Source organism: Cervus canadensis, chromosome 24, assembly GCF_019320065.1.
Source record: "Cervus canadensis isolate Bull #8, Minnesota chromosome 24, ASM1932006v1, whole genome shotgun sequence".
Taxonomy (NCBI): Eukaryota; Metazoa; Chordata; class Mammalia; order Artiodactyla; family Cervidae; genus Cervus; species Cervus canadensis.
This window is the reverse complement of record NC_057409.1, coordinates 13,660,243-13,676,812: the sequence shown is the minus strand read 5'-3', so window position 1 is coordinate 13,676,812 and position 16,570 is coordinate 13,660,243. Positions and strand designations below refer to the sequence as shown.

The following is a 16,570-nucleotide window of genomic DNA, read 5'->3' as shown; positions in this document are numbered from 1 at the left end:
GAGAGCTTCTTCAAGGCTCTCATGTGCTTCTCTGGTCCCCGCCCTTGTCTTGGTCTCATCCACAGGGAGGGAAAGGTGAGCGGGGCCTGCCTGGTCCATCAGGACCCAAGGGAGAGAAGGGAGCCCGGGTAAGTGCTCCGCCCATGCCCACAGCAGGATCTTCCCAGTGTGCCCTGGGGTTGGTCTGGAATGTGAGCCATCATCATCCCATCATCTTAGCTGGGAAACCCGCAGCCTGGTCTTAATAGAGGAGGAGGGCCAGGGTCTTTCTAGGAGTTAGTGTGTAGAAACCGCTATTTTATAGGGGCACCTGAGACGATGGGATTCCTGGGCCCTTCCTTCTCAAAACAGGTCTAGGGTGGCTCCCCTAGGAAGCTGATTCCTTGCTCCCTACTTCTAGGGCAATGACTGTGTTAGAATCTCTCCGGATGCCCCGCTTCAGGTAAGACCTGGAGGAGAGGCCTGCTTTAGGGCCAATGTGTGGGTGACCCCTGGGGAAGGGGGCTGTGCCCTCCGAGCCCTGGGGGTGACCCCGTACCCCTCTCAACACCTTATCTCCTTGCTCAGTGTGCAGAAGGCCCGAAGGGAGAGAAGGGGGAGTCGGGAGCCTTGGTGAGTATGCGACCCGGGCCAGGGCAGGGCAGCAGGGTTGTGGCCAGTCTCCCCACCCTTTCATCACCTCTCTTTTGTGTCCCCTGCTCATCTCAGGGACCCTCAGGACACCCCGGCTCCACAGGCCAGAAGGTAATAGGCCTGGATTCTGAGGGGGTGGGTGCCAGAGAGACCTGCGAACCCTACAGACAGGAAGAGGGAGGCGTCCAAAGTCGTCCTAGAGGATGACGTCATTGGGCCCAGAGTGGGTGGCACCCCCCAACCCTCCCAGTCATCCTGCCTTGTCCACATTCCCACCAAAACCAGGAGGGAAAAGCCACAGACTCCCTGAGTGAGTGGCCTGGCTGGTTGGGCAGTTCTTTCTGTTGTCTACCCTCCTGTGAAGCCATTTAATCTCTGGGGAGGCTGAGACTGGCTCTAGGGAGCAGATGAAGCTGCCCTGATTCTTCCAGCCCCTTCTCTCAGCCCCCGTCACTCTGCCTCTTCCTCCTTCAGGGCCAGAAAGGCGAGAAGGGAGACGGAGGCGTGAAGGGCTCACCCGGAAAGCCAGGCCGAGATGTACGGTGCTGGGACCCTTCCCCCACAACCCCCACACCCCTCAGCACATGGTCTTGAAGTGCTGAGCTGTAACCTTTGGAATTGAACCCACTGCCCTTGTTCAGACAGAATGGAGACCCAGGGAGGGGAGGGCTGTGCCCCAGGAAAGGGCAGAAAAGGGCCTGACTGACTCCCAGCTTCCCAGGTGGTCCTAGGGGTAAAGAACCCGCCTGTCAGTGCAGGAGATGTAAGAGATGCGGGTTCGATCCCTGGGTGGGGAATATCCCCTGGAGGAGGGCATGGCCACCCACTGCAGTATTCTTACCTAGAGAATCCCATGGACGGAGGAGCCTGGTGGGCTGCAGTCCATGGGGGTGCAAAGAGTCAGACACACCTGAAGCGACTTAGCGCTTATGACTTATGACTTATGACTCCCAGTCCAGAAGCCCCTGACCTCTAAGCCCTGAGTTGACATCTGATGGCCTTGGGGCACTGGGTGGAGTCTGGCTTTGGGACAGGGTAGTGAGGGTGGGCATTTCCACGTCCCAGTGGGGCTGCTGTCCTGGGAGGTGCCAGGCCTCGGCCATTCTCACAGCCTCCCCCCGCCCACAGGGCCGGCCAGGAGAGATCTGTGTCATAGGGCCCAAAGGGCAGAAGGTGAGCTGTGGTCATCTGATCGGGAGGAGCGGGTGTGGGGGCACAGAGGCAGTGGTTCTCTCACACCTACCTTATGTCTGTGCTAGGGAGACCCTGGCTTTGTTGGGCCTGAGGGGCTGGCAGGAGAGCCTGGGCCCCCAGGCCTCCCTGGACCCCCTGGAATAGGACTTCCAGGGACCCCGGTGAGTACCCCTTGCCCCTTCTGCTGTTTTCCCCTCAGAGACCCTTCCTCCTCCTGGCCAGGGGTGAGGAGGTGGGGCTGGGGGAAAGGGCCAGAGTGGACCTCACTGTAATGTGAGACTCCTGGCTGACCCACCCTGTTTCTGCCCTCAGGGGGACCCAGGTGGCCCTCCAGGCCCCAAGGGAGACAAGGTGAGCACAGACAAGAGCGGGGGCCCATGTGGGAACCCCCCGCTTGGTGAGAGGAGAGAGGAAAATGGGGCTGGGATGGCCGGGGCAGCGAGAGGGAGGCGGCAGGCATGTCGGGGAAGGGGCTAGGGGCCTGCGCCCTCAGTGGGCGGTGTCCCCGTGCCAGTGCTTGCTGGTGTGAAGGCCTTGGCCTGGGTTCACAGGCCTAAGTCTGGTCAATGACCACAGCGGTCCGACTGGAGGGCCCAAGCTCATGTGAGGGCCTTGTGCCTCGAAGAGCAGAAGCCCTGGAAATGTCTGTCTGCTGTGGTTCCTCTGGGCTCACCCAGGTCACCTCCCAACCTGCTGCCCTGGGTCAGGGACACACAGAAGCCTCGTGATCCCCCTTCCTGTGCAAGCAGAAGGACTCGGGTTAGACACGGAGAAGGACAGGCAACAGGAAGGGAATGTTTGTTGGCAAAACTTACCGAGAGGAGACAAGAGATTTGGCAAGATTGTCCTGCCATCCAGAGGGGACTGGAGGGTGAAGGGGTGGATGGGCTGAGGCCATGGCCAGCACCCTTCCCCTTAACCCTTCTTCTGACCGCAGGGCAGCTCCGGGGTGCCTGGAAAGGAAGGTCCTGGCGGGAAACCTGTGAGTGACCCCGTGGGAGCACGGCTGCCCACCATGCCCAGACCTCCTCTGCCAAGGCCTCCAGAGGGAGCGGGGGTCTGTCCTCAGGCTCTCTCTGCCATGGCTAATGCCTGCTGCTTCTCCAACAGGGCAAACCAGGGGTGCCCGGGCTGAAGGGAGAGAAGGTGAGTCCCAGGCTTGGTTGCCACAGGGTAGGGTGGGAGGGCAAGCCTATCTCTGAAGGTGACGGTGACATCAAGGGTGCTGGGCCTGAGACCTTCCTTGGGGGACCCCCACCCCTTCTTTGTTCCGATGGCGTGCCTTTGACTACTAAATAAAGGGCCTGGCTTTGGAGTTACATAGCCGGGTTCAAATCCCACCTCTGCCACATACGTGAATATGGCAAGTCAGCTAGCTTCTCTTTTTGCCCGAGTTTCCACACCCCTAAATGGGATACAGTGATTTCTTATGGCTTGTTGTGAGGAGGTAGTTTTTGATGTCCAGGAATTGTACTCTGAGTGAATGAGTCAGGCGAGCAGAAAGCACCCTCTACCCCCATAGTGTTCCTGCTGCCTACTTTGCCCTGGCTCCCCCCTTGTCTTCCCCAGGGTTTCAGCCCCACCCTGTCCACTCATGGTCTTTCCCTTCTGCTAGGGTGACCCCTGTGAAGTGTGCCCAACACTGCCTGAAGGGTTCCAGAACTTTGTGGGGCTCCCTGGAAAGCCAGGACCCAAGGGAGAACCAGGTGATCCTGCACCAGCCAGGGTGAGTGCCTAGGGTGGCCTGTGGGACTCCATCAAAAAATCTGGGGGCATAATCATGGAGAGGAGTTGGACAGAGGAGCTGGAAACTTCTCGTGGTCATAGAGATCTCGTGAGCAGAGTCTAGGATCTTAGTTCCATGGGTTCCTAAACCATAGAGTTTAGGGCTGGGCTAGAAGGCTACCCCAGGTCTCCATAGCAACCAAAGAGGGTTCTTTAAGCCAAGGCTTAAGATGCCTTTTGGGCATGCTGGGGTGGAGCCAACCTTTATAGTGAGTGAGGCTGTGCCCTCCTCCTGGGATTGGATATTGGTTGAGGGTGGAAGAAAGGAGTGGGCAGGGGTGGTGAGGGTCCTGGCTTGGACTGTGTACCCCACTCCCTCACAGATGCTTTTTTTCAGGAGGGTCTGGGAGCTGTTGGACAAAAAGGTGATCGGGTATGTATAGGCACTTTCCAGTGGGGTAGATTAGCCTGGCCTTCTTTCGTTTGTCACTTGAGTTGATGAGCCCCAACTCTGAGATGCTGACCTTGAACCCCCTGGGACTCCTGGCTGTTTGAAGGGTTTGTGATATGTGACATTGCTTTCCTCATAGATGGCTAGGAAATTTGGGGTGCCCCAACATACCCAGTCTCTCAGCCCATAAACCTTTTCTCCCCGCAGGGAGACCCTGGCATCCAAGGCCTCAAAGGAGAGAAGGTAAGGGACCCCGTCCTCTGGCTGCCCACCTCTGACCACTGCGAGCCTTTCTGATCCCTTCTCTTCCTTCCCCAGGGGGAGTCCTGCTCATCCTGCAGCTTTGCTGTAGCGGCCCAGCATCTCGGGCCTTCTGCAGGGGCCAAAGGAGACGTGGGGCCTCCTGGCCTCGGTCTGCCAGGCCTACCGGTAAGTCACTGCTTCCCCCAGCCAGGCCAAGGCAGCCCATCTTTGCCACACTGGTAGCCTCCCTAGCTCCTTAGGCCCAGTGTCTCAAGCAAGGCAGAGGCCAGGAGGGAGGCCCTGAGGTAGGTGCCCCAGGCCTGTAGCCCAGTGTCTCCCTTCAACCCTGCATCTGCCCGGGACTCGCTCTTAGAACCTCTGAGTGCCATTCTGTGTAACAGCTGTAGTTGTCCAACCACCGTGGGGTTGTGGGATTTCTAGTTCTGAACTGGCCTTTCTCCTTCTGGGTGGACACTGGGACTCATGGAATCTTGGAGGGATGGGAGTGGGGGGCACGCGGTGACTGACTTGATTGTTTTTTCAGGGGAAAGCAGGGGCCCCAGGGCCAGCAGGGCTGAAAGGAGAGAAGGTGAGATCTGGCTAGATGTCAGGAAAACTGGGGTCTTCTTGACAAGGATGCAGGGGAGGGGCCCCTGGATGGGGCATAAGGACAACATAGACAAGAGACCAAACTGTAAATCTGCAGAGAAATAAATTCATCAGTGTTTTGCAGACTGGAGTCAAAGAATTTATTTCTGAGAGCCCACACGTTCTCCAAGAGAGTTCCTTTAGTATTGCATTTTTAAATTATTGATGATCCAAAACAATTGAGTGCCTTCATAAAATAATAACAACAGCCCTTCTTCACCACTTTGTACCAAGTAGCATTCCAAAGGCTTATAGACGTATTGACTTGTTTCCTTCTCCCAAAACCTCATGTGGTAGGTACTCTGTTCTTCCCATTTTGTGGATGAGGAAACAGAGGTCCAACAAGACCAAGTAAATTGCCCAAAGTCACATGGGTGTTTGGGTGCAGACCTGGGATTTGAGCAAAGGGAACCTGGCTCCAGTGTCTATAGTCTTGCTACTCGGCTGGGTTGCTCAATTTCAGTGCCCTGTGAATGTATGTATTTGTGGTTGTGTTGGAGACAAATGACACCATTGAACTGATAAAGCAGCTACTCCAGTGAGGGGTTTTCTGGGTGTACGAGTGTTCAAGTGTAAGAAACCCTGGAATATACGTTCAGACTCCGCTCTACCAGGCAGGTCATTTGTCAGATTTCTCAAATGGAGCTTTGCACCCTCAACCCTCACCTGTTTCCTCTTCCAGTCCTCCTGATCTCCATAAATGGCATATACCCAGTTCTTCAAGCCTCCTCAAACTCCAAACCCGTCTCCACCTCACCTCTTCCATCTGACAGGTCTCTCCCAATCCTCCCTCTCCCCTTACTTGGCTCACCCCCACGGCTGCACATCCGCTTGGTCCCACAGTCTCTTACTTGGATGGGGGTGGCAGCCCTCTAGCTCGCCTGCCTGCAGCCACTGCAGCTCTTCAACGTTTTCACCCAGTAGCTATTGTGGCTTTCTTAAAACAAACACACACTCAAGTTACACCATTTCCCTGCTGAAAATCCTTCTGGAACTGGACATTGTCTCAAAGGCCGGTTGTGCCTAACAAGACCCTGGACGCCCAACCCTGCCCGCCTTTGCAGGTTCATCTGGTTCTTCTCTCCCCATTTCTGTGCTTTAGCTCTGCTGCCCTCCTTTCTTTCTGGAATATGTCAAGAATGTTCCCACCTCTTAGATTTTGTCCTTGTGGCTCCCACTGTCTGGAATGTTTTTCCTCTCTTGCTCCCCCGGCTCTTTCATTGACCGGGCCTTGGTCTCCTCTTTCTGACAATAATTGTCAGAATATAATAATAAACAGTTCTCTGACCATCCTGTCTAAAATGGCCTCCCCTGCCTACTTTGTCTCACCACCCTGTTTACTTCCTTCATAGCACTCCTGGCCATCCAGTTACAATTATTTAAAAGTTCTTGGTGTCCCCCACAAGGATGTAAACTTCACAGACGTGTTTGTCTGTGCCGTTCACTGCTACTGACCGGCACCTTGCCCAGTGCACAATGCGTCCAGGCGTCCAGCGAGTGACTGTTGGGATAAACGAATTCCTGATCTTTGTGTGCTGGGCCAGGGCTGAGGGTGGGTCTGGGATTCTGCGGCCTGAGCCTGAGGACAGAAACAGGCTGGCCACAGTCTCCCCTGGGAACCTTGGAGGAAATCCCTTCGCTCTCTGGGTCTCAGTTTCCTAGCCAGGAAATGGGAGTGGGGGTGGTTAGGGGTCCCCAGGGACTGCTCTTGTGGCTTGGGGTTTTGGAATGACTTAACACGTGTGTGCCTCCCCACTTTGACCCTGTGTTTTCTGCTTTGCTCTCAGGGTAATTTCGGGGAGGTAGGGCCAGCCGGAAGTCCGGTAAGTGAGCTTTGGATGACAACAGCTCGAGGGAGCAGGACGAGGTGGGAGGTGGACAAATGACAGGCCCCAGCATGGCCCAGGCAGATGCTGGGCATCACACATGGCTTCTTATCACACAGGGGCCGCCAGGGCCTGCAGGACCCACAGGCATCAAAGGGGAGAAGGTGAGTCTGAAGACCTTCCCCATGCAGCCAGGGCCAGCATCCCAAACACACTCCTCCTGCTCTACTTCAAACCCTCCCAGGCTGCCCACTGCCTGAGGGTAACATCAGATCCCTTACCATGATGTTCAGAACTCCTGAGGCTTGGCCCCACCTCCTTTTTTAACCTGGTTTTCCACAGTTCTCCTGAGAGAACCCCCTGCCCAGTCCAGGTGCTAGGTCAGGCCCGGCCACATTCCCAGCCCCAGATCCCAAGCCTGGGCTGGAGTCCCCCAACCCCGTGTCCTTGCTCGGCAGGGGGAGCCTTGTGAGCCGTGCAGAGCCCTGACCGAGCATCAGGATGAGGACAGCCACGTGGTGGCCTTGCCGGGGCCCCGCGGAGAGAAGGGGGAGCCCGGGCCTCCAGGTTTCGGTCTGCCAGGAAAACAGGTGAGTTCTGGGGCATGTGGAGGTGGGATACAGGAAGGGCTTGAGGGAAGTGGGGGCTGCCTGGGTCTCTAGGCTCCTGGTGCAGTGGCGGGGTGGGGGGTAGGTGGGAATGTGGAGGGGCCAGTGCCTCTGTCCCCAGAGGGAGCTGGCCTGACGTACCTCTGCCCTTCGTCCTGGGACACAGCATGGCTGGTTGTGCAGAAAGACCACCAACCTGGGACCAGACAGACTTGGGTTCAAAGCCCACCTCTGCCTTTTACAAGCCCTTTGACTTGAGCCAGTTACTTCCCTTCTCTCTGTCTCTGTTTCCTACAAATAGTGTTACTGTAAAGTCTAGGAACGATGTGTGTGAAGCACCCGGTGGCATACAACAGGCATTCAAGAATGATAATTACAAAAAAAAAAAATGATAATTACCACTGGAGCGATTATTATTGTTACTGCTTTACTCATAGCAGTGAATGCTACCATAGTGCATATCATGGGCCATTCGCAGCTTCGTATATGTCAACTTGTCTGATCTCACAAGGACTCTGTGGGGTAGAAGGCTGTGTCTTTTTTTATCATCTCCATTTGATAGATAAAGAAACTGAGGCACAGAGAGGTTAAGTAGCTTGCCAGGGTCACCCAGGCAGGAAGTCTGACTCAAGGCTCTTTTCTTAAGCTACACAAATTCACCAGAAGGACAGCAGAGGTTTTGGTTTGTCTTGTGTGTTGTCTTCCTCGGATCTAACACACTGCCAGACACGTAAGGGTGTCTAGTATGAGGGAATGGACGCTGGAAATGCTTTCTCCTCAGGGCAAGGCCGGAGAGCGTGGACTGAAGGGGCAAAAGGTGAGAGAAAACTCGGTGGGCACGGGTGAGCACCACTTCTCTCAGATGCCGTCCCCACCTCCTATTCCCGAATTGTTCTGTGCCCACTCTCCACTCCTGGCCCAGCCCCCAACCCCAGTGAAGGGCTCTGAGTGCCTGTAGGGCCCAAGAGGCCACTATGCCCCGAGCTGGGTCATCCCTGCCCTCCTTGAACCTTACTCCTTACAGGGTGATGCTGGGAATCCTGGAGACCCTGGAACACCAGGCACCACGGGGCGGCCAGGACTGTCGGGAGAGCCAGGGGTTCGGGGCCCTGTGGGGCCAAAAGGAGAAAAGGTCAGTCAGGCAGGGGGCAGGTTGCCCCACAAGCACAAGGGGATCAGGCCGAGAGCTAATGAGGGGAAGGACTTTGGGGTCAAGGCCGTGATCCTCATGAGATGCTGGCTTCACCGGCTGGAGGCGCCTTGGCTCTTTTCCAAGGCAGGGGAGGAGACCCAGGAGTCTCAGGGGCCAATATTGATATTCTGGGCTGAGGAGGGGTCGGCGGAGGGGCGGAGCTCTCCGAAGGGCACAAGGACCCCCGTTTCCAATGCCTCCCCTCTTGGCGGCTGGGCCTGGCTTACGGCTTCCTGACTGTGCCCATCTCTGACCAGGGTGATGGCTGCACCGCCTGCCCCGGCCTGCAGGGGGCGCTGACAGACAGAACAGGGCTGCCTGGGAAGCCAGGCCCGAAAGGAGATCCTGGGCCGGAAGGCGTGGGCCGGCCTGGTAAACCGGTGAGTTCTGGCCACCTGCCTTCTTGTCCTTCCCTCCCTGGGCCTTCTTTCTCTCCCTCCTGCCCCTTTGCGCCTGTGGGAGTCCTGGCTCACCTGTGTCTTTTAGGGCCAGCCTGGTCTACCAGGAGTTCAAGGACCCCCAGGACTGAAGGGCATACAGGTATGTGTGAGTGTGGGGGGCCTGGGCTGCAGCTCTGTGGGGGTGGGGAGATACTGGGGGCAAGTGGGCCTGGATGGGGGAAGGGAGATTGGGCTGCCGAGCAGGGGGGAGGGGGAGGAGGCTGAGGAGGAGGGGCTGGGGCAGGGGTGAAGGATGAAGAGGGAATCTCAAGCTCAAGCTTGTCCTTCTGCCTATTTAGGGAGAGCCCGGCCCTCCAGGAGTGGGAGTCCAGGGTCCCCAGGTGAGCTTCCAGCCTTCCCTTTGCCTGCTTGCCTCCCAACACTTACTCTCAGTTCAGTTCAGTCGCTCAGTTGTGTCCGACTCTTTGCGACCCCATGGACTGCAGCAGGCCAGGCTTCCCTGTCCATCACCAACTCCTGGAGCCTACTCAGACTCATGTCCCGTTGAGTCGGTGATGCCATCCAACCATCTCATCCTCTGTCATCCCCTTCTCCTCCTGCCTCCAATCTTTCCCAGCATTAGGGTCTTTTCAAATGAGTCAGTTCTTCACATCAGATGGCCAAAGTATTGAAGCTTCAGCTTCAGCATCAGTCCTTCCAATGAACACTTACTTAGCCGACTGCTTACTCCCACCTGCCCCCCCAAACCTCAGCCCCCTCCCTGCCCCCAGAGGCTCCAGGGCACAGCCCTGGCCTGCTGTCGCTTCTGTCTGGGACTTTGGTTTGGACCCCCTGCCCCCTCTGACCCTCCGGATCTCCTTGTGGAGCCCTCCTGAGTTTGGGCTGGCAGATACCCCACCCCAGACCAGATCTGTCAGTGGGGCAGGTTGGCTTGGGCAGCTGTGACCGAAGCTGCCTTTTTCTGACTTGCAGGGGGAGTCTGGAGCCCAGGGTTTGCCTGGCATTCAGGTATGTACGTCTGCCTCGGGTGTTGGAGGAGCCTGGCAGGGGAAGGGGCTGCCCGAGGATAGGAATAACTCAGTGTGCTTCCATCTGCAGGGGCTTCCGGGCCCTCGGGGACCACCTGGCCCTGCTGGAGAGAAGGGTGCCAAGGTGAGCCTCTGCCTCCTTGGGCTCTAGACTAGTAACGCTTCAGAATGTCCTGGCCGTGGGCACAGGGGACGTGGGAACTGAGGGATACTCATCAGACGGCTGTGCAAGGCCTGGTCTCCCCTGCTGGATTGTCACTAGCTTCAGACTCGGGCCCTGCAACCTTGGTACCCTCTCTTCCACAGGGATCTCCAGGAATGAAAGGAGCCACTGGGCCGGTGGGACCTCCTGGCGCCAGTGTCTCTGGGCCTCCGGTAAGGGCCCCCTCTGTACTCCACACTGGGGATTTTGCTGGGACTAAGGGCATTCCCACCAGGAAGAGGGCACGGGGCTGACCTTGCCTGTCATGGCAGCATGGGGGATGGGAGGCGAGAGGCCTCAGCTCAGCCCAGCGTGGGAGTAGGAGGACCACACTGTTTGAGGCGGGGGGTGGGGGGGGGTGTCCCTGAAGAATGACAGTATTGACCACCACCAGTTTTTGAGCAGTGACCACGCTGAGGCCCGTGCTAAAACAAACAGAGTTTAACTTAATCCTCACAACAGCCCTGTAAGGGAACAGCTATGATTATTCCCATTTCACAGATGAGGAAAATGAAGGCCTGAAAGTGAGGAGACAGAGCCAGGACTTAAACCCAGTTCTGTCTGACTCAAAGCCCATATGTTCAGCCCCACCCCCCCACCCCACTTCAAAACTTGGAGTCATTCGGGATGATCTGAAACAGTGCTGACCAGTAGGACTCTCTGCCCCACCTGAGATGTAGCCACCAGCCCCCTGTGGCTCTTGAGCACTCAAAAATATAGCTAGTGTGACTGAAGAATGAAATTTTACATTGAATTTAATTTTAATTATTTTGAATTTAAGTAGCCACATGTGGCTATTGGCTACCATGCTGGCCAGCACAGCTCGATCTAGACCAGCAACACTTTCAGTCTCATTTACCCTCAAGGACCTCCTTTGATTACTGTCCCACCAATGATTTCCATATTCTGAAAGATGTATCTATTGAACAAATTGCACAGATTAGGTAATAATAAGTGCATTTCCTCGTTTTTATTCATCAAAGACCTATATAATAGCTAGCTTCAGCTCCACATGAACCCACTAGAATTTTTCAAGATGATATAATTCTAGCCTGAATCAAAGAAACGCTACCTTGCAGCCAGCCAGTGCCGTGCCAGGTCGTGGGCAAATGTATAATTTTTCTTAGGCTTTTGGTAATGTTGAAAATAGCTCAGTGAACCGTATCTTTTCTATCTTTATCGATCCCTAGAGAAAGTCCAGACCCAGTTTGGGAATCACTGATGGATTCCTCCTGAGAGGGCTATGGCCTTGCCCAAGTCCCCACTGTCAGTCTGGGTCGTCATGGTCCCTGCCTGAGCCAAGGAGCACCCCCTCCCCTGTCCCTGCTAAAGGCAGATGTGAAGGTGAAGGAGGCCCTGGTCCTCAGGGAGCTCCGAGTCCCATGTGGGAAGGTGGCTTGTCTGGCAGGAGAGCGGCTGTCAGCGTGTGCCCTGGCTGATCTCTCCAGACCAGCTTCCCTCAAGCTGAATCCCATCCGCGAGGCTCCCCGGTCCCTAGCTGTGTGACCTTCAGCACGTGACAGCCTCTCGGAGCCTTTAATTCCCTTTAATAAGAGCTGAAATCGCTATCTTAAGTCACCTGAGAGACCTTTTATGATGGAGAGACTGTGTCGCAAGCACTGAAGACAGAGAGGATAGAGCAGGGACCTTGGGGCAGAGCACAGACCGGGGTGCAGTCATCCTGTTGGGCCTATTAGAAAATCTTGTTAAGCCTCAGTTTCCTCCCCTGGGGGCTTCCCTGGTGGCTCAGCTGGTAAAGAATTCATCTGCAATGTGGGAGACCTGGGTTCAATCCCTGGGTTGGGAAGATCCCCTGGAGAAGGGAAAGGCTACCCACTCCAGCATTCTGGCCTGGAGAATTCCATGGACCATACAGTCCATGGGGTCGCAAAGAGTCGGAGACAACTGAGCGACTTTCACTTCCTCCCCTGTGAAGTGGAACAATACCATCCTGCAGGGCTGGGAGTGGGGGGGTTCTATCCACTGCTCTCTCACAGGCACTTGGCCCACTGTCTGGCCCCCAGAAAGTGCTGGAGAAATGCCAGTCTTCCTCCTTCCTCCTCTCCTTGTCTCGTGGGCCTCAGTCTCCTCCTGTGGACATGGGCACTGAGATGTGGGTTCCAGGGAGCCTGGTGCTGCTTCCGTTTGTCCCGTCACCCTCCCCTCCAGGCAGGCCAGCTGGCTGGCTGCTGTCCAGCCCCACCCGCTGACCCTGGGCTCTCTCCCTGCAGGGCCCTGATGGGCAGCAAGGACAGGCTGGACTTCCAGGAGCCAGAGGGATGCCGGTGAGTGCTGTGTCTCAGGGCAGCAGGAAGCCACCGCTGGCCCTGACTCTGCACCCCTGTCTCCTCACCCACCTGTGTTTCTTCCCTGCAGGGTGAGAAGGGATCACAGGGAGACAAGGTAAGTCCCATGGACCTGTGACCAGTACCTCCGGGGAAATTAACAGCCCCTAGAACCCTGCCACCCGGGGGATCCTCTGCACTTGGTCGTGACCCTGGACTGGAGGATGAGTGCTGAGGAGTCATCCTGGTCTTGCCACCCACCAGCTCCCTGGTTCCAGGTTGCAGGGGGCCCCAAACACTTCCCACCTCACCTGGTTGCCAGCCCAGGGCTCAACCAGGTTCCTAGGAGACCCAGAGAGCTCCAAGTCTCCCTATGGCGGGCAGTTGCATTTTTCAGATGGGTGCTGAGTCACAGGACAGGGGAAGGAACTGAGTTCAGAAGAACTAGTGAGAGGACAGAGATGTGAGGGACCAGGAGAGAAGGGCATGGAAGCCGGCCTGGGCCAAGCCGAATGAGGCTGAAAACCTGTGCAGTCACAGATGGTGATGAAGCTGAAAAGGCAGTAACAGGAAGAGCTGTTTGCTGAGTGCTTAGCACATGGCAGGAACTCTGTATACATTCATCCAGTCCATCCTCATGACAGTCTTTGCATCGGGCATTATTATCCCCAATGTACAGAGGAGAAGACTGAGGTTCAGAGAGGTTGAACAGATTACTCAAGGGCATAGTCATAAGAGGCAAATCCTGGATTTAAATCCTGCCTTCTCCATCTCTAGAGCCCGCCCTGCCTCCCAGCTGTCAGTTTGCAGAGGGTACTCCATCCTTGCCCCCCCACCCCCCTTGCCACTGACGAAGGCTCTTCTCTTTTCAGGGCGAGCCGGGGGAGTGCTCCTGCCCCTCCCGAGGGGACCCCATCTTCTCTGGCATGCCGGTAAGTGGTGCCAAGAGCCTTCCCCCGAGCCTGGGGGAGAGGCCTGGCTTTCTGCCCCGTGTCCACGATGCACGGGCCCCCGCGCCCTGGCCAGCTGCCTCCCCACGCAGCCCTGCGCTTGGTGTGGGCATTGCCTGTAACCTCTCCCCTTCTCTTGCGACCCCCACCCCCACGCAGGGCGCTCCGGGACTTTGGATGGGCAGCTCCTGGCAGCCGGGCCCGCAGGTGTGTCGCTTATCTCCTCTGTGTCTCCTCTCATCCGCCAGCGCCCTGAGGCTTGCCCGTCCTAACACTGCTGCCCCCGCGATGGGGCAGAACTCTCTCTGGGTCTGATGATTTCTTCTCTCCCTCAGGGTCCTCCGGGTGTTCCTGGACCACCAGGCCCTCCTGGAATGCCTGGGCTGCAGGTACAGAGGGAGAGCGAAGGGAGGGCAGGGCGGCAGGGCGCATGCTCTGTGCTTGACCCCAAGTGTGCCGCTCCCTGGCCCCAACACCCGTACATGTCATTTCTCACTCCTTGTCTCCTGCTTCCCAGGGTGGTACCCAGGGCCCACTGGTCCCTGAGGGGAGGCTGTGTGTACTCCCAGCTCCTTTCTGAGGCATGTCCTGTTGAGTGTAGCCCAGGCATCTCACTGACACCCGTGCCCAGCTCAGGCCTTGGTCAGCTGGCAGGAACCCAGAATCTAGTTCTGCTAACAATCCTTGATACTGGTACAGAGCTCACCATTTTGGAGCAGCATTGAACATTCATTCACGCAACAAATATTTTTGCACATCTACCACTGTCCAGGCACTGCTTTAGGTGCCAGCGATACAGCAGTGGACAGAAAGAAATCTCTGCTCTCTGGGAGCTTGCATTGTAGTAGGAGAGGCAGATGATAAGCCAGAGAAAGAAATAAAATATAGTACGTTAGAAAGTGATACATCCTGATGAGAAAGTTAAAACAGGGAGTGAAGATAGGAAATGGGAAGAGTCCAGAGCAGATATTTGCGAAAAGTGTTGAAAAGAAAGGAACGTTTGAATCAAGACCTAAAGGAAAAAAGAGAAAAAAGAAAAATAAAAAGACTTGAAGGAAATGAGGCGTGAGCCTGCAAAGGAGAATATTCCTGACGGATAAGGTAGCAGGTGCAAAGGCCCGGGGGTGGAGACGTGCCTGCCATGTCTGGGGAGCAGGAAGGAGGCCACAGAGTGGGAGAGAGAAGCAGGAGTTGAGATCCATGTGGCATCATGATTAGAGTGTGTGTTCCAGAACCAAGCAGCCTGACTTTGAATCCCAGGTCTGCTATGTGTTAGCTTTGTGAAGCTGGGTATGTTACTTACCCTCTCTGTGTCTCGGTTCCTTCATCTGTTAAGGGGAAATAATTACCAAACCTACCTCATGGGGCTTTTGTGAGTATTGTTAAACAAGTTAACACCTGCTAAATGTATAGAACCTTGCCTGACATATAGTGAACATGCCATCATTATGACAACTACTGTTACGATTTTACATCTATTCTCTCACATTCATCTGGGCCTTACATCAACTCCAGTAGGAGGGCGATGTTATCCCCAAGTCACAGCTGAACACACTGAGGCTCTGGGAGGTGAAATATCTTGTCTGGAGTCATTGGCTAGGAATTGGCAGTGCTGAACTGGGGCTTTCCTGAGCAGGGCACGTTTGTCTGACCTTCACTGCCCTGCAGGGTGGCTCCCCCAGGCTTGCATGCCAGGCCACACTTCCCAGAGGCCCTAGGTGGCGGAGACAGTGGCTTCTGCTTGTCTGGCTCCCAGCTCATGAAAGAGTGAGTCTCACCTGAAAAAGCAAAGGAGAATCGCATGGAAGGTTCCCTCTGCCCTGACAATTTACTATACACCTGCCTCCACCCTGGCCTGAGAATCGGCTCTGGGGACCCCCTTTGCTGATGGGAGCCTCTGTCAGGATTCCAGTTCTCTGTCTCTTTGAAAGCTCAGAATTAGAGCCAACTTTGGGTCCCCCACAGGCCAGCCTCACCTTTACCAAGTGTCCAGGCTTCCGGCCACATGGCCAGGAAATAGCAATCAGTCTGCAGGGGGCTTGCGGTTTGCCAGGAGAAGCGTGAGAGTCATTTCAAAGTGACCCATTAACGAGCGCACGCTGATGTCATGTGAACCCGGCCAAGACATGCTGGGGGAACAAGGCAGAAAGAGTGGATGCCACCAAGTCTGGTCCCAGGCACCAGAGTCCCTGTCTGGCACCAGTGCTGGAGACCAAGCCGAGGCTGCTGCCAGCAGGCACCTGCCCCGTGCCAGGCCGGGTGCAGGTCCCAGTGCCTGGGGGTCCTTCCAAGGAAGGGAGAGCCCAGCAGTAACTCTCTTCAGGCACAGGAGCAGACTCGGAGATACACAGCATCCCGACTCCAGGAATGACATCCATTCCTACAGACATTAAGGAATGTGCGGTTCTATAGCTAGTAGACGGTGCGTAGGTAGCTCTTCAGTCTACAGTAGAACCAAGTGGGAGGTGTGGTGCTGGGAGGCCAGGACAGGAAACTCACAGTCTCAGGCTTGAGCGAACACACAGGCAATGAAGAAGGGAGCAGGGGTGAATGATGCTTTAGGGGCCTAATTAGAAAGAACACGGTCAAGGTGTTTTCCCTGTGTCGGGTGCTATTCTAAACACTTTACCTTCTTAACCACTGAGGGCTCGGAATGAGCAGGGCTGGGTGACGGCACGTGGCGTGCAGGAGGGGCCGGGGGAGACTGACTCAAGGTCTGACCCAGGCCTGGTGGAGCCTGGCCTGAGATCAGGTGGGCTGCTGGGGAGGGTGACAGGTTCTATCTCTGGACACTGAGACTTGAAGGGAGGCCGGCTGTCAGAGTAGACCAAGGAAACCCTGTGGGTGGGGGAGCAGCGGTGCATTCACGCGGCACATAGTTGATGCAGGCCTCCTCCAGGGCACCGGGGATTTAAAACCAAACACACTCCCAGCCTCCACGGAGTATTTAACATTGCAAATATGCATTGTGTGTCTGTAAGGGGAACAGAGTCTGGGTGGCAAACATTTAACGTGAGCATCACAGGTGCCAGGCTCTGTACAAAGCTCTTTATAGCTGTGAGCTCCTTTAAGCCTCCCCGTAAACTATCCCTGTTTTACAGAAAAGGAAACAGAGGCAGAGATTTTTTTTCCTCTCCCAAGTAACCTGCCAAAAATTGTGCGGGTGGTCAGTTAGGATCTGCAC

At 55.8% G+C, this 16,570-nt stretch overlaps 1 protein-coding gene across 7 annotated transcripts in view; it reads left to right on the top strand.

Moving 5' to 3' along the window:
• The window catches only part of COL16A1 (collagen type XVI alpha 1 chain), a 51,759-nt gene that overhangs the window by 11,081 nt on the left and 24,108 nt on the right, over positions 1-16,570 (top strand). For 6 of the 7 annotated variants that reach the window (XM_043444663.1, XM_043444662.1, XM_043444660.1 and 3 more), the window contains exons 13-43: positions 66-128; positions 401-442; positions 568-612; positions 709-744; positions 1,108-1,170; positions 1,762-1,806; positions 1,893-1,988; positions 2,140-2,178; positions 2,765-2,809; positions 2,938-2,973; positions 3,443-3,553; positions 3,950-3,985; positions 4,211-4,246; positions 4,322-4,432; positions 4,791-4,835; positions 6,682-6,717; positions 6,840-6,884; positions 7,179-7,310; positions 8,110-8,145; positions 8,353-8,460; positions 8,778-8,900; positions 9,007-9,060; positions 9,260-9,301; positions 9,894-9,929; positions 10,020-10,073; positions 10,256-10,324; positions 12,383-12,436; positions 12,528-12,554; positions 13,309-13,368; positions 13,546-13,593; positions 13,722-13,775. In XM_043444663.1, coding sequence (XP_043300598.1) covers positions 66-128; positions 401-442; positions 568-612; positions 709-744; positions 1,108-1,170; positions 1,762-1,806; positions 1,893-1,988; positions 2,140-2,178; positions 2,765-2,809; positions 2,938-2,973; positions 3,443-3,553; positions 3,950-3,985; positions 4,211-4,246; positions 4,322-4,432; positions 4,791-4,835; positions 6,682-6,717; positions 6,840-6,884; positions 7,179-7,310; positions 8,110-8,145; positions 8,353-8,460; positions 8,778-8,900; positions 9,007-9,060; positions 9,260-9,301; positions 9,894-9,929; positions 10,020-10,073; positions 10,256-10,324; positions 12,383-12,436; positions 12,528-12,554; positions 13,309-13,368; positions 13,546-13,593; positions 13,722-13,775 — 1,827 coding nt within the window. The remainder of the gene's footprint in view (positions 1-65; positions 129-400; positions 443-567; positions 613-708; positions 745-1,107; positions 1,171-1,761; positions 1,807-1,892; positions 1,989-2,139; positions 2,179-2,764; positions 2,810-2,937; positions 2,974-3,442; positions 3,554-3,949; positions 3,986-4,210; positions 4,247-4,321; positions 4,433-4,790; positions 4,836-6,681; positions 6,718-6,839; positions 6,885-7,178; positions 7,311-8,109; positions 8,146-8,352; positions 8,461-8,777; positions 8,901-9,006; positions 9,061-9,259; positions 9,302-9,893; positions 9,930-10,019; positions 10,074-10,255; positions 10,325-12,382; positions 12,437-12,527; positions 12,555-13,308; positions 13,369-13,545; positions 13,594-13,721; positions 13,776-16,570) is intronic. The other variant, XM_043444658.1, reaches the window with a different exon arrangement.